Source organism: Macrobrachium rosenbergii, chromosome 8 (genome assembly GCF_040412425.1).
Source record: "Macrobrachium rosenbergii isolate ZJJX-2024 chromosome 8, ASM4041242v1, whole genome shotgun sequence".
NCBI classification, from domain to species: Eukaryota; Metazoa; Arthropoda; class Malacostraca; order Decapoda; family Palaemonidae; genus Macrobrachium; species Macrobrachium rosenbergii.
Genome location: NC_089748.1, coordinates 7,024,241 through 7,037,069, shown reverse-complemented (window position 1 = coordinate 7,037,069; position 12,829 = coordinate 7,024,241). Strand labels below are relative to the sequence as shown.

Sequence of the window (12,829 nt, the reverse complement as noted above, 5' to 3'; positions counted from 1 at the left end):
CTATGTTTATGCTAGGTGTATGCATTGTCCTAATATCTGTGATAAATAAAAGGAAAACATTTTTTTAATAATTTACCTACCTTTTGCTGGTGTTTTCTTTTGATTATCCATGTTTTTATAGGACAAAAGGTAACACTACTTGCTTATATGAAGGCTGAATCTCGACTGGAGTGGAGCAGGGGTTGGCAGGATCGTGGCAACTGTGTTCACACTGGTGCTGACAGTCCGCTCTCGCTCCAGTCAAAATATCATTTGAAGGGACCGTGACTGGAGCAAGAGCAGACCGTGAGCACCAGTGTGAATGCTTCCATTGAAATTCATGTAACATTATTGGACCGGACCTTGACCAAAACGAGAGCGGAGCGCGACCGAACCTATAGTGTGAATCAAGCCTTACCCTTGGATTTTTAGCCAAGAACGAGGACCCATCCAAACCCTGGCCCTGTTCTTTCTCCATTAAGAACTTAATGGACATCCTTGGCTTTTAGGAAGAAGAGAGAGCTCTTCGTCCTGTTAGGGCTTTGAGGTATTACCTGAGCAGGACTGAGAAGATCAGAGGGCCATCCAGTAACCTCTGGTGTTCTATCAAGAACCCATCTCGCCTTCTGACTAAGAACGCATTGTCCTTCCTGAAGGACTTTTTCTGATGCAGGAGGACATTTTGCCTTCTTTTAAAGTGAAAGCTCAAGACATCAGGGCAGTCTGTACCTCATTAGCTTTCAGGCACAATGTCCCTCACTTCCATTCTGCAGTTGACCTACTGGAAGTGTGAACCGACCTCCTCATCTGACTATTTGTAAGAAGTTGAAACTGTGTTTGAAAACTGCAGTACCTTGGGACCATTATGAGTGGCTGGCATGGTATTGGGGGAGGAAGCATAGGAATTTTGCTCTTTCTCCTACTATCTCTTCGCCTTGAAGAAAGTTAGGTGTTGAGTTTTGGGGAGCCAGTGGGTACAGTGTATTGTACCTGGAATACCCACCAGTCTCATGGATGGGTTGCATTGTTTTCAGTGTAGGTGACAGCATTGTCTGGTTGTTTTTTTATATTGGGTTTGCGCCTTGTGGAAGGGCACTTGTGTATGCTTTGCCAGTGATCAGATGTGTCCTCCACTGCAAGGCGACCCACTGCTCAACCACCATGCCACTATAGGTTAAGATAAGCACCAACCAGAGGCAGTATTCACCTGCAGTAGCTCTCTTACCAGGTAAGGAAATGACAAGCATTGTTTCTTTGCTAGCAAATTTTCTATTTCAAAATCATTACCATGCCCTAATTTTTTGGAATAGGTAAGTCCATGTATCCCATCCCATTCAATGTGATTCAGCTATGTAATTATTTGGTAAGTTACCTATATGAAAATATTTTCATAATGAAATTAAGTTTCATATATACTTACCAAGTAATTAAAGAATCGGAGCCTGCCTTCCTCCCCTCTCGTGTACATAAGGGCACAAACAGAATGGGGTTATCTGCTAAATCATTTCCAGTACAGTACTCCTGTTAGTGGGCGGGGCGTGTCACCTACACTAAACTATCAAAGTGCTACCACGATTTTCTAAACAAAAGGTTGCCACTCGAGTTAGAAACTGTAGCTATGTAATCACTTAGTAAGTATATGCAAAATGTAATTTTATTATGAAAATATAATTTTTCTGTTTTTCTCACTTCATTTGTTCATGGTACTGGTATAGTGGACGTATAGAGGACTTATGGAGCAAGATGAATATTTCATTAGAGTGCTCCATTATGAAAAATTGAATATGGACCATGTGATAACAGGATTTTCTTGCTATACCTAAGTTTTTTTGCATCATCTTGTTTCAGAGAGAGACTGGGGATTTACAAAATTATTTTTTAACATGAATTGTCTCGAATTGAAATATGGTTTTAATTGGTTGTTTACAGTAGAAACCGAGATGTGGCAAATCATGCTAGTTTCAAAGATTTTGTCATCATTTAATAGTTTTTCTCCTTTTTTCAGAAGCCAATGTGTTTAGTGTCTCCAGTAAGTAAAGGAATGAGAGGGGGACCATCGTCTTCATATTCGTCATCATCATCGGTTTGTGATGGAGGAGGAAATGTTGTTCCTCGTGGTACTACAGGCTTGGACAACATTGGAAACACTTGCTTTATGAACAGTGTTCTGCAATGCCTAATCAATACTATAGAGCTCAGGGAATATTTTTTAGGTAAGTGAATGTTGCATATTTTAAAAAGTTGCTAAGCGATTATTTTTCAGATGGATGGCTGGCAGATATCCAAGTATAGGACCATTCTTTAAGTTTTATATCCCCAGGGGTGGAAGAAAAATTTTAAGATGTCATTTTTTTAGCTCTTTTCAGACCAAATTGATTGTTGCTCTGGTAACATGGTAACAGCTAAGCAGTTGAATGTATATATTTCAAGTCTGTAAGTTTATGAGATTTCATCTGGTTTTCATAAGTTTGATTTTATTGGGAAGTTCTTAGTACTTAAAACTGAGAGGAATATAACTATTATTAAAACCAAAAGACTCTTGTTAATAAGTTGGTCTTCTAAAGAAATGTCTTTCAGGCAGCCAAAAGATGCTTAACTCATAGAAACCAATGATTCCAACAATCTGAGAACTTTATTGTCAATCAGAAAAATTGATAACATTAATGTCAGTGTTATAAAACTTCACAGTGTTGTTCATCATCTAAGAGACATTGCTTTAAACCGAATACAGAATGAGACAGACTAACTAGTAAAAATGCTGGCCTACATTCCGTACAGAAAGAGATATGAGAACATGCAAGACGTGGACATAACATCCTATTCCCCTGGTTCAGGGGCCTATTCTTTTTTGTATTCTCATTATTTTGTCATCCTTCTTCATAATTTATCTACTGTCCACATCTCACACATTTCAACTTGGTGAAACTGTAGGAAATTTCCATTTTTTTAACTTTTGTTGATGACTTGCACTCTTTTTGGTTTTTGGACTATTCCCATATGTCAGATAATAGTTAGGTGGTCACCCACCCTACCGTTTCTATATTTGGGTTCCAGTAATGACAGTATTTAACCCTTAAACGCCGAGCTTCTATTTACAAAAGTGTCTGTTGCCATGCCACTGGATCGTTTTTAGGAGTTAGCTTCTCAACCAGAAAAAAAAGACTTCTTTATTTTCAAAAAATCACAGCACGCTTAGTTTTTAAGATTAAGAGTTCATTTTGGCTCTCTTTTTTTTCATTGCCTAAGTTGAGTATGCAACCATCAGAAATGAAAAAAATATTATCATATATAAATATTGAAATATATGACCGCGAAAAATTCCATATTGTATACAAATCGCGCTGTGAGCAAAACAGTTAAAGCTAACGAGTTATTTTTTGTTTCTTTGTATTGTACACTAAATTGCGATGATTTTGGTATATAACAAATTGTAAAACGATCAAAGCAACACAGAGAAAATATTATCATAAAATGATGCATGAATTCATAACTCGCGGACGTAAAAAAAAATTTTTTTAAATTCACCATAAATCGAAATATTGTGCTAGAGACTTCCAATTTGTTGCAAAATGAAGGTAATTGATTGAATATTACGAGAATGTAAGTGTTTTAGCTTACAATTGCAGTTTTCTACCATTTCGATCGAGTTAAAGTTGACCGAAAGTTGAATTTGTTCTATTTATCGTGATTTATATGAAAATATTTCAAAACTGATAAGAGCTACAACCATGAGTTATTTTTTGTTGTATTCTACATGAAAATGCACACATTTTCATATATAAAACTTTATGTAATGACTAATGTAAAACGGTGCAAACATTACCTCAATCAAAGTGAAGAAAGAATTTCTGAGATGTTCAAGGTGCTGAGTTACTGCGAGCGGACATAAGGAAAAGTATTTTTCAAAAATTCACCATAAATCGAAATATTGTGCTAGAGACTTCCAATTTGTTGCAAAATGAAGGTAAATGATTAAATATTACTAGAATGTAAGAGTTTTAGCTTACAATTGCATTTTTTCGACCATTTGCCCGGAGTTAAAGTTGACCAAGGTTGAAATTTTTGGCAGTTATCGTGATTTATGTGAAAATATTTCAAAACTGATAAAAGCTACAACCATGAGTTATTTTTGTTGTATTCTACATGAAATTACGCACATTTTCATATATAAAACTTTATGTAACGACTAATATAAAATGGTGCAAACATTACGACAAAGTGATGAAAGAATTTCCAAGATGTTCAGCCGAGTTACGCAATGCACGTAAGGGAAAAGTTTTTTTTTTTTTCTCAAAAATTCACCATAAATCGAAATGTTGTGCTAGAGGCTTCTCGTTTGTTGCAAAATGAAGGTAAATGATTGAATATTAGTAGAATGTAAGAGTTTTAGCTTACAATTGCATTTTTCGACCATTTCGGTCGAGTCAAAGTTGACCGAAGGTTGAAATTTTGGCACTTACGTTGATTTATATGAAAATATTTCAAAACTGATAAAAGCTACAACCATGAGTTATTTTTTGTTGTATTCTACATGAAATTGCACACATTTTCATATATAAAACTTTATGTAACGGGTAATAGAGAACTGTGCAAAAATGACGACAAAGTGACTAAAGAATGTCTGAGATTGTAAGAGCCTGACGCCGTCTCTTCCAAACACGTGTGTGTTCGTGTGTTCGTCGTCCATCGGAGTGGGAAGACGTTTGACGTACTTCACAAACAGAAACATACACACAGTTTGATACAGAAGATTCATTGGAACATTATGAGTACATGATTAGAATGCTTGCATGGGAATGCAAGTAGTGGTGGTTGTACATACATCAAGACAAGAATGGTTAGGGAGAAACAGACGGAAATATTGTATGGCTGAAATCGTGTTCCCGTAGAGAAAGAAAACGAGATGCTCTTGTTGTCTTGTCCACTCCGATGGACGACGAACATTCATGGGTTTGGAAGAGACGGCGTCAGGCTCTTAAAAGATTTTCAGCAGAGTTAGAGCAAACGTAAGGAAAAAGTTTTTTTCAAAAATTCACCATAAATAAAAATATTCCTGCCCGAGATTTTTTCTTTTTTGTTTTTGACAACAATAATGGTTAAATTCTTTCTTTCTTTATTTATATATAATTTCATTGATGATTATTCAATATTATTTTATTAGTCAATAAGCTTTTATCTGGATTCTAAGTATAGTTTCTTCTTTGACTCTTTTGGCCAGTCATCTGAAGTGAAATTTTTCAAAATGTTTCGTCATTTTTCGTAACATGAATTTTTCACTCACCATTCTTTTTTATATTGTTAACTGTATGATTAATAACCAAAGTCGAATAAGAAAATTACATTTCGTTGTAAATATCAAAAGAACAAATTACTGTTAGGTGAACGAAAACTTCTGGAACATGTTGCAAAACATTTTTGAGTGACTGTACTTTGCTGTTCTTGTCTTCACTTCTTAAACTTTGTGAATTAATGTCAACCATGTGAATTTAATGTTTTATTGTTTCTGTGGTGCTTTTTCACCTTATGGCAGGTAGCAAGTGCTGTGCCTTGTTGGGAGTTTGGTGCTTCTGGCCTTTTCTTCTCCAGTAGAGCAGCAACTTCATCTATGTCTCCTGCAAAATGGATTCTATGTGGGAGCTTCTTCCTCCCATATTCTTGTCCCCTTATTTGGATGTTTCTATATCCTTTCAATCTCTGTCACCACTACCACTGGAAGTGACAATTGAGTTTCTTTAGCTCCTGCTTCTTCCCTTACAGAACTCCTACAGCTGTGGTAGTGCCATCACCTTATGCATGAATGGACCAGTGTTCAATCCCTGAACGGGACAGTTTGGTAGCGGTATAAATGTATTTCTCATCATAAAAGAGAATATACCTTTCAGACTTACCATCTTTCTGTTTAGATCCACTCCTTGAGGTTGGTGTGGTTGGGATTTATGTTCTATCACACCTGCTTCCGTCAGTTTTGCTTCCAGTGGGCAGTGCTGCCTTTCTTGAGCAATTTTCTTTCGACTCCAATCCCACATCTGTGATGTCTGTCTTTGTGTGATGTTCAGGTCTCTGCCTGCCTCTGTTTCTTGGTCATTCTAGGGTCCCAGTCTGGTGTACACACAAATGGCCCTCACATCCCCACCTTTGGATTCCTGGATTCCTGCTGCTTGCATGGTCAGATGCCATGGTTATATGATGTTTGCAGGGCTTTTTGTCTTCTACGGGGTTCCCTGCAGCTCTAATGTTCCCTGATGCTTCAACATCTTTTGTAGCCCTCTGCTCTGCCGGTACCCTTGTAATCACCCACAGTTGCCTTTGATATTTTTCTAATTTTTTGTAACTGTCCTGATTAGCAGTTCTTCAGCTGAGGGTCTACTACCATTTTCCCATCCTCCCTCCTCTTCACTATTTGCCGTGAGTTCTGTCTTGATTAGCAGTTTTCAGCTGAGGGTCTGCTACCATTTTCCCATCCTTCTTCCTCTTCACTTTTTGCCATGAGTTTCAGGAGCTGTGTTGCTGAGGCTCCTTTACTTTCAGTCCTTGTGGGTTCAGTTCCTCTGATGTTCCATGATTCAAGCTGCCAGATCCTCTAGCTTTGCCTTGTCACACATCTTTGTTGTTCTCTCCATTGCTGTTCTCTAGGTCTTTGCTTACAAGTTGAACTGGTGCCCAATGTTTTTGCAGATATTGCTGTATCTTGAGTGATCTCTTCCATTTGTCATTCATTTTGACAACAAAGTATCAAGATAGTAATGTCATATCAGTATAGTGATGTTGGTTTTAATATAGCAAGCTCAAGTCTCAACTCTTTTTGTACCTTGAAAATCACAGCTTCAGTTCTGTTTATCAACACTGCCTGTGCCAAGCCTCACCTTCCCCTTTGCATTTCTTTTTGAGAAGTTTCTGGATATGTAACTCTTCTCCATGCGTGCTCTCCCATTCTTCATGAAGCCTTTTTTGGTTGCCGCTGCCTTCCAGGCCCATCATTTAATCTCTGGTCCATTAAGTGGTTGATTATATTATGTTTGTTGTGAGAATTTTCCTTGTTGGGAGTAACTGAAGTATTATTATTATTATCATCAGCAGATGAAACCAGGGGCCATTGACTTGAAATTCAAGCTTCCAAAGAATACGGTATTCATTAGGAAGAAGCAAGATGAAGTAAAGGGAAATAGAGACAGAAGAGATCCCACTTATTTAAAAGGAAAAAATAAATTAATATATAGACAAAAATATAATAAAATGCAAGGAAAATACTATTAGGGTAGTAATGCATTGCATCTTCGCTTGAACTTTTGAAGTTCCAGTTGCACAACATCCTCTGGGAGGCTGTTCCACAGTCCAATAGTGTAAGGAATAAAGGACCTCTGGAACTGAGAAGTTCAACAGCGAGGCACATTTACTGCATATTGGTGCTGCTGACAGTGAATCTTGTTGCTCTCAATAGATGAATGGGATCAGGGATCAGTTGTGAATGTGAAAGATCTCTGTTGAAATACAGCTTATAAAAAAGTGACAACCAAGATCATTAGTCGATGGTCCAAGTCATAACTGCTACTACTGTATCAGGAATAGAAACATACCACCAAGAACCACTTGTCAAAACTTTGACAAGAGAGATTGTACTTTTCTGCAAGTTAAGGTACTGTTTTATGTATTCTTTTTAAATTTTTGTAAGGTGGAAATGCGTATTATGTAGAAGAAGGATATTATGTTTTGTTGTGTTTGTATTTAGTAATGAAAAGTGTTGTTTTGGCTGTTTTATTTATTTAATTGTAAGTATATGTGTAATAGCTCTTAACTACCAGCATCGGTTGTGTGTCCGGTGGTTAGTCGAATGTTTGGTGTTGGCCAAAGACAAACGTGAAGGTAGTCTCGTCACAGCCTTGGTGCAGTGTAGTTCTAACTAGTAGGGACTCAAGAAAAGGGAATGCAGCTATAGTTGTTGGTGCCTTGAAATCCACTTAAGTATTCCTTTTCACCTTAAAGTTCATTTAGGGAAATTCCTTTAGGAGACATGCATATCTAAATGTAAGGAGAATTTCTTGAGGTGTGCTTTGGATGAGGGTTACGAAGTAGAGATTGTGCTCATGCCAATCTGATTCTAATTCAAGCTAGGAACATTGAATGCACCAACATTAAGTGTATATCGTTTATGTCTTAGATTAATGTACACAATGCAATGTCATGTTTTAAGTGCAATTTGGAATAGCATATGAATGAAGTAACCTGGGTGTCGTAGTATAAGACTTAGGCTATGATTAGGTTAGTATGTTTCAAATCGTTTAGGCTATACGATTACACTTACGATTCAAAATGCCCGACTTGTTCTGAATGGGTCAGAATAAATTGGTGCCGTGACCAAGATCGCAGTGATTGGTTATTACAATAGTGATATGTATAGTAATAGTTTATGAAATTTTAAGGATTGTTGTGATACTTGGCGATAAAGATAAAGACGTGACTGGCTGATGGTGGTGGCCATTTTAGAGTTATTCACGTGTTAGCCTAGCCTGAATTGGATTAGTAGGATTAACTCAGTCCATCATCGCCTACCTAACTGAAGCCTGACTTTTTAATGGTAACTCAGTGGGAATTTTAACCTTCCTTTTTATGTTGAGAGCATTGTTCTTTGGATAAAGTTGAAAAATTGGCTATGGCCAATCCAGACATATTTCGCATAGAGCGAAAGGTTGCTGTGGTAGGACATTCTCATGTAAAACATCTAAGTCTTTTTATGACAGGGTGCTGTAGTAAAATTGATGTGAGACTAAAACAGCCCCTGTATTGTCGCACTCTTGGGAAATCAGGAGCAGTGTGCGATAACCTATGGATCCTGTACTAGTGGCCAAATTGACAGCATTTGCCCAGATATCGTTATGCTGGTAAAAAATAAGATTTTAGGGCTAGTAGGGAGATTGGAAGGTATCTATAACTGTAAGGTTTTGGTGGTTAGTATAGAGATTCGTTAACTCCTAGAAACATCCCTAGGAATAGATATCGAGCATGAAAAAATCTACTAAACCAACAATTGAAAAGAAACCAAGAAATAACTTTTATTTTCAATCTGTTTGTAGAAAGAGATTTTGCTGGTGATAGAGTGCATTTTCAATATGATAGTTATAAGATGCTGGCGAGTCACTTGTGTGAAGCAGCAGATGCTTACACCTTTAGTCAGGATTGGTAAATACCAGGTTGTGCTCACACCAACCCAAGAAATTAGGTTTAGTTAGGTTAGGCAAATGATGCTTGATGCATTTCCACTTCATAAATTGTTTGTTTTTTCCTTCTTTGTAAATTGTAAGGTAATGGAGAGAAAATATTAATATACAGCTTGGTATTTTTTTAAGTTTATGGTAAATTTTGAGATACTTAGGTGAAATTTAATTTGAAATAAAACTCTGTTGTACATTGTATATACAGTATGTATGTGTAGTCAAGGGCACATATACAGTATATAATATAACCAGTAGTGATCTACCATTGATTGAATTGAAGAGGTATTGACTACAGTGAAATAACGGAACAGGAACGGAAAGTATTGGAGAACTTGGAGAGTACTATAACTTATTCTGAAATTGACAAACAGTATGTTGTGGCATTGCCTTGGAAAGGCAATAAAAGGAGATTAACTTCCAAGTGTTAGTTGGCTTTGAGTAGATTAAAACAAGTGTTTCAAGTTTCAGAAGGACACTCAGTATCTAGAACACTACCAGAAAATCCTGAAGGAACAGAAGGATAGGAGATTCATAGAGAGAGCGGAATATTTTAAAACAGGAAGACTGTTATTTCTTGGCGCATCATGGTGTTAAAAAGGACAATGCAACAAGCCCTATTAGGATAGTATTTGACTGTTTGGTTAGACAGGGGAAAAGTGGGTTAAGCTTCAATGATTGTTTATGGACGGGACCACATATAACAGCTGACCTGCTCAAAGTTCTGCTGCAGTTTAAAACAAAAACATTTGCCTGTATTAGTGACATAGAGAAAGCATTTGTAATGGTGCAACTCAGGGAAGAAGATAGAAACTATACTAGGTTTTTATGGTTGGAAGATCCAACAGACCCTAACAGTAAATTGTTAGTATATAGATTTTGAGTTGTTTTATTTGGAGCTACATGTTCTCCCTTTCTGCTGAATGTAATGATTAAGAAACACCCATCTATGGTAGAAGGTGACGTAGAAAGGATAAAAAGAGGACTGTATGAAGATAACTTGCAGTTCACTAGCAATGATGATAATGAACTGGTAAATTTTTTCTTTGAAGCAAATAAGATATTTGTGCAGACACATTTATATCTGAAAGAATGTTCGAGTAATAATGACTCGTTGCAAACTATTGCTAGAGCATATGGGATTAGTGCCAGAGAACAAACAACTTATAAGGTCTTAGGTCTGAACTGGGAAAGAGAAAAAGATACCTTGATATTACATCCAACTAAGGTAAATAAGTCCAGCCAGACTAAGAGAGAAGTGTTGAGAACTCTTGCAAGGATGTATGATCCATTAGGAGTACTTCTACCTGATACTAGTAGGGCAAGGATATACCTGCAGAGTTTGTAGAAGCAACAACTGGATTGGGATGAACAACTCCCAGACTCATTATAGAATCAGTGGGTTGAGTTATCTGAAGACCTGGAAAAATGTATTGATATTTCCTTTCCTATGAATACTAGCCTAGGAAAGGGGACTCCTTGCACATATTCTGCGATGCCAGTGAGTTAGCATTTGGTTGTGTAGCCTATAGAGCTAAGAACAAAAACTCTTATTTAATGATGGCAAAGGCAGGAGTAGCACCCATTAAAGAATTAACTGTTCCAAAATTTGAGTTGATGGCATTTTTGCTAGCAGCAAGAATGGCCAAATTTATTAAAGAATCCTTTAAGAAGGATGAGTTTGTAGAACTGTTTGTTTTGTTGGACAGTAAAGTCGCCCTAAGTTGGCTAAGTTGTGAAAAATAGAGTACAGGAAATGAACTTTTTAAATCTAGAGGTGGTCTTGTCCTGTGTGCCTACAGATGATAATCCCAGTGACTGGTTGACATGTGGGAAAAGGACAGAAATGATCTTGGATAGTTCTTTCTGATGGGAAGGACCCCCTTGCTTAAAAAATTCTTCTTGGCCAATAGATAGGTCATGGGTTGGTGGATCACTTGTGCAGGGTAGGGAAGAGAACATTGTGGTCAATACTGTAGGGGACAACCTGCTTGGTTAAAAAGGTCTGTAGGACCACAGCGTGGACCCTACGATTTGTGAATAATTGTAGGAGTTCAACAATATGAAGAGGCATGGTGAATTTACCTTGGAAGAACTCCAAGAGGCAAAGAATAAGACTATTGCCATCATACAAGGGAATTTTTCCAAGAGGAATATGAGAGTTTGATGAAGGGGGTAAGAAAGCCAAAACTAGCTCTTGTACACCAGTTGAATCTTTACCTGGACAACGGGATAATAAGGTGTAAGGGTAGATTAGAACATGCACAGTTACCGGAACCTGCCAAGTTTCCTATATTGTTGCCGAAGAGCTGCTATGTTACTTGGGTAATTATTAAGGAAGATCATGGTGCTAATACTCATATGTGTGTAAATGCAACTGTGGTGAGTGTCAGACAGGAGTTCTGAGTCCCACAGATAAGACAATTAACTAAGAGTATATTAAGGGGATCGGCCGCCTAAAAAGCCCAAAATATCTTTAAAAAATTCGATTTGCTGAAAAAAATTCTATGGCTTCGTATAGCATTCAAGAATGTGTCCACGAAATATTATGCTAAAATTTGCCTTATTTCTCTAGTTATGGCCTCAAATGTAACAATAACTATATACCCATAAAACACCAGTAGCTCAAATGATTTAGTCTGGTATAGTTTTTTGCGATGTGTGTTACAAAAAACTTCCTTTGAAATGAAATATATAATGTCAATAATATCCTACTTGGCACCTTTTTAGTTATTCCTAGCCATGACAACGCACACGTCATACCATGACGCCGACTGTGGCCGAGAGTTGCCTATAAACTTCCAAGCCAGAAGGACACGTTTTCACGCCGCTAGCCTTGACTGAACTCTGTATTTTCTGCGGTGTTTTTGTTTTTTCACCGTGCCTGAAAGGTCCAAGAGTTCACTTCATGCTTCTAGAATGCCGAAAAGCCAAGTGGAAAAGTCCAGGCGAGAAGTGGAAGAAAGAATTCAAGAAATTAGTGCCATAGAGGGGAATGGAGTGACGGAGAGAGAGAGAGAGCTGTCGCCCAGCAAACAGCGCAGGCAGCGATCTCTGCTGACCAGAGACCAACCACATCTACCCCTAAAAGCCTCTTTATTCGTTCGTCACTACTAAAGGGCAAAAGATATTTTAGAAGAAGAAAGCAGTAGCTCGGAGGCTGATATTATAGACGATCGTGAAAATAAAATGATCATAATAAGTGAATCAAGACTTGATGAATTACTTGAATCACGAATCCCAATTGTGAATGTAAAGTAATTTCCAGGATCCATTTGGCAAGGGATGGATTCGAGACACTAATAAAAAAGTGTAGGCAACTATGATACCCTAGAGTAATACCTTGCAACAAGATCAGACACGGGGGGGGGACCAGGAACCTAAAATTTATAATAATGTGTTTTAGGCACATAAATAATCAATTAATATTCTTATTTATAATAATTTTGCATTAATTAATAACCAAAAATAAAAATTAAAACCATAAAATTAATTGTAACACAGTCTTTGAAGGCCCTTTTACCTTTTTTATGTAACTAAAACTTTGAAGGCCCGTTTCTCAAAACATAAGTTTTTCGCCTTCAAAATGTATCTCCTCCCTTAGTATTGGACCAATCTAAATGAAATTTCATATATAATATGAG

The 12,829-nt window shown here is 37.3% G+C and overlaps 1 protein-coding gene across 2 annotated transcripts in view; it reads left to right on the top strand.

Moving 5' to 3' along the window:
• The window catches only part of LOC136840581 (ubiquitin carboxyl-terminal hydrolase 19-like), a 270,035-nt gene that overhangs the window by 93,662 nt on the left and 163,544 nt on the right, over positions 1-12,829 (top strand). For both annotated transcript variants that reach the window (XM_067107228.1, XM_067107229.1), the window contains exon 7: positions 1,985-2,192. In XM_067107228.1, coding sequence (XP_066963329.1) covers positions 1,985-2,192 — 208 coding nt within the window. The remainder of the gene's footprint in view (positions 1-1,984; positions 2,193-12,829) is intronic.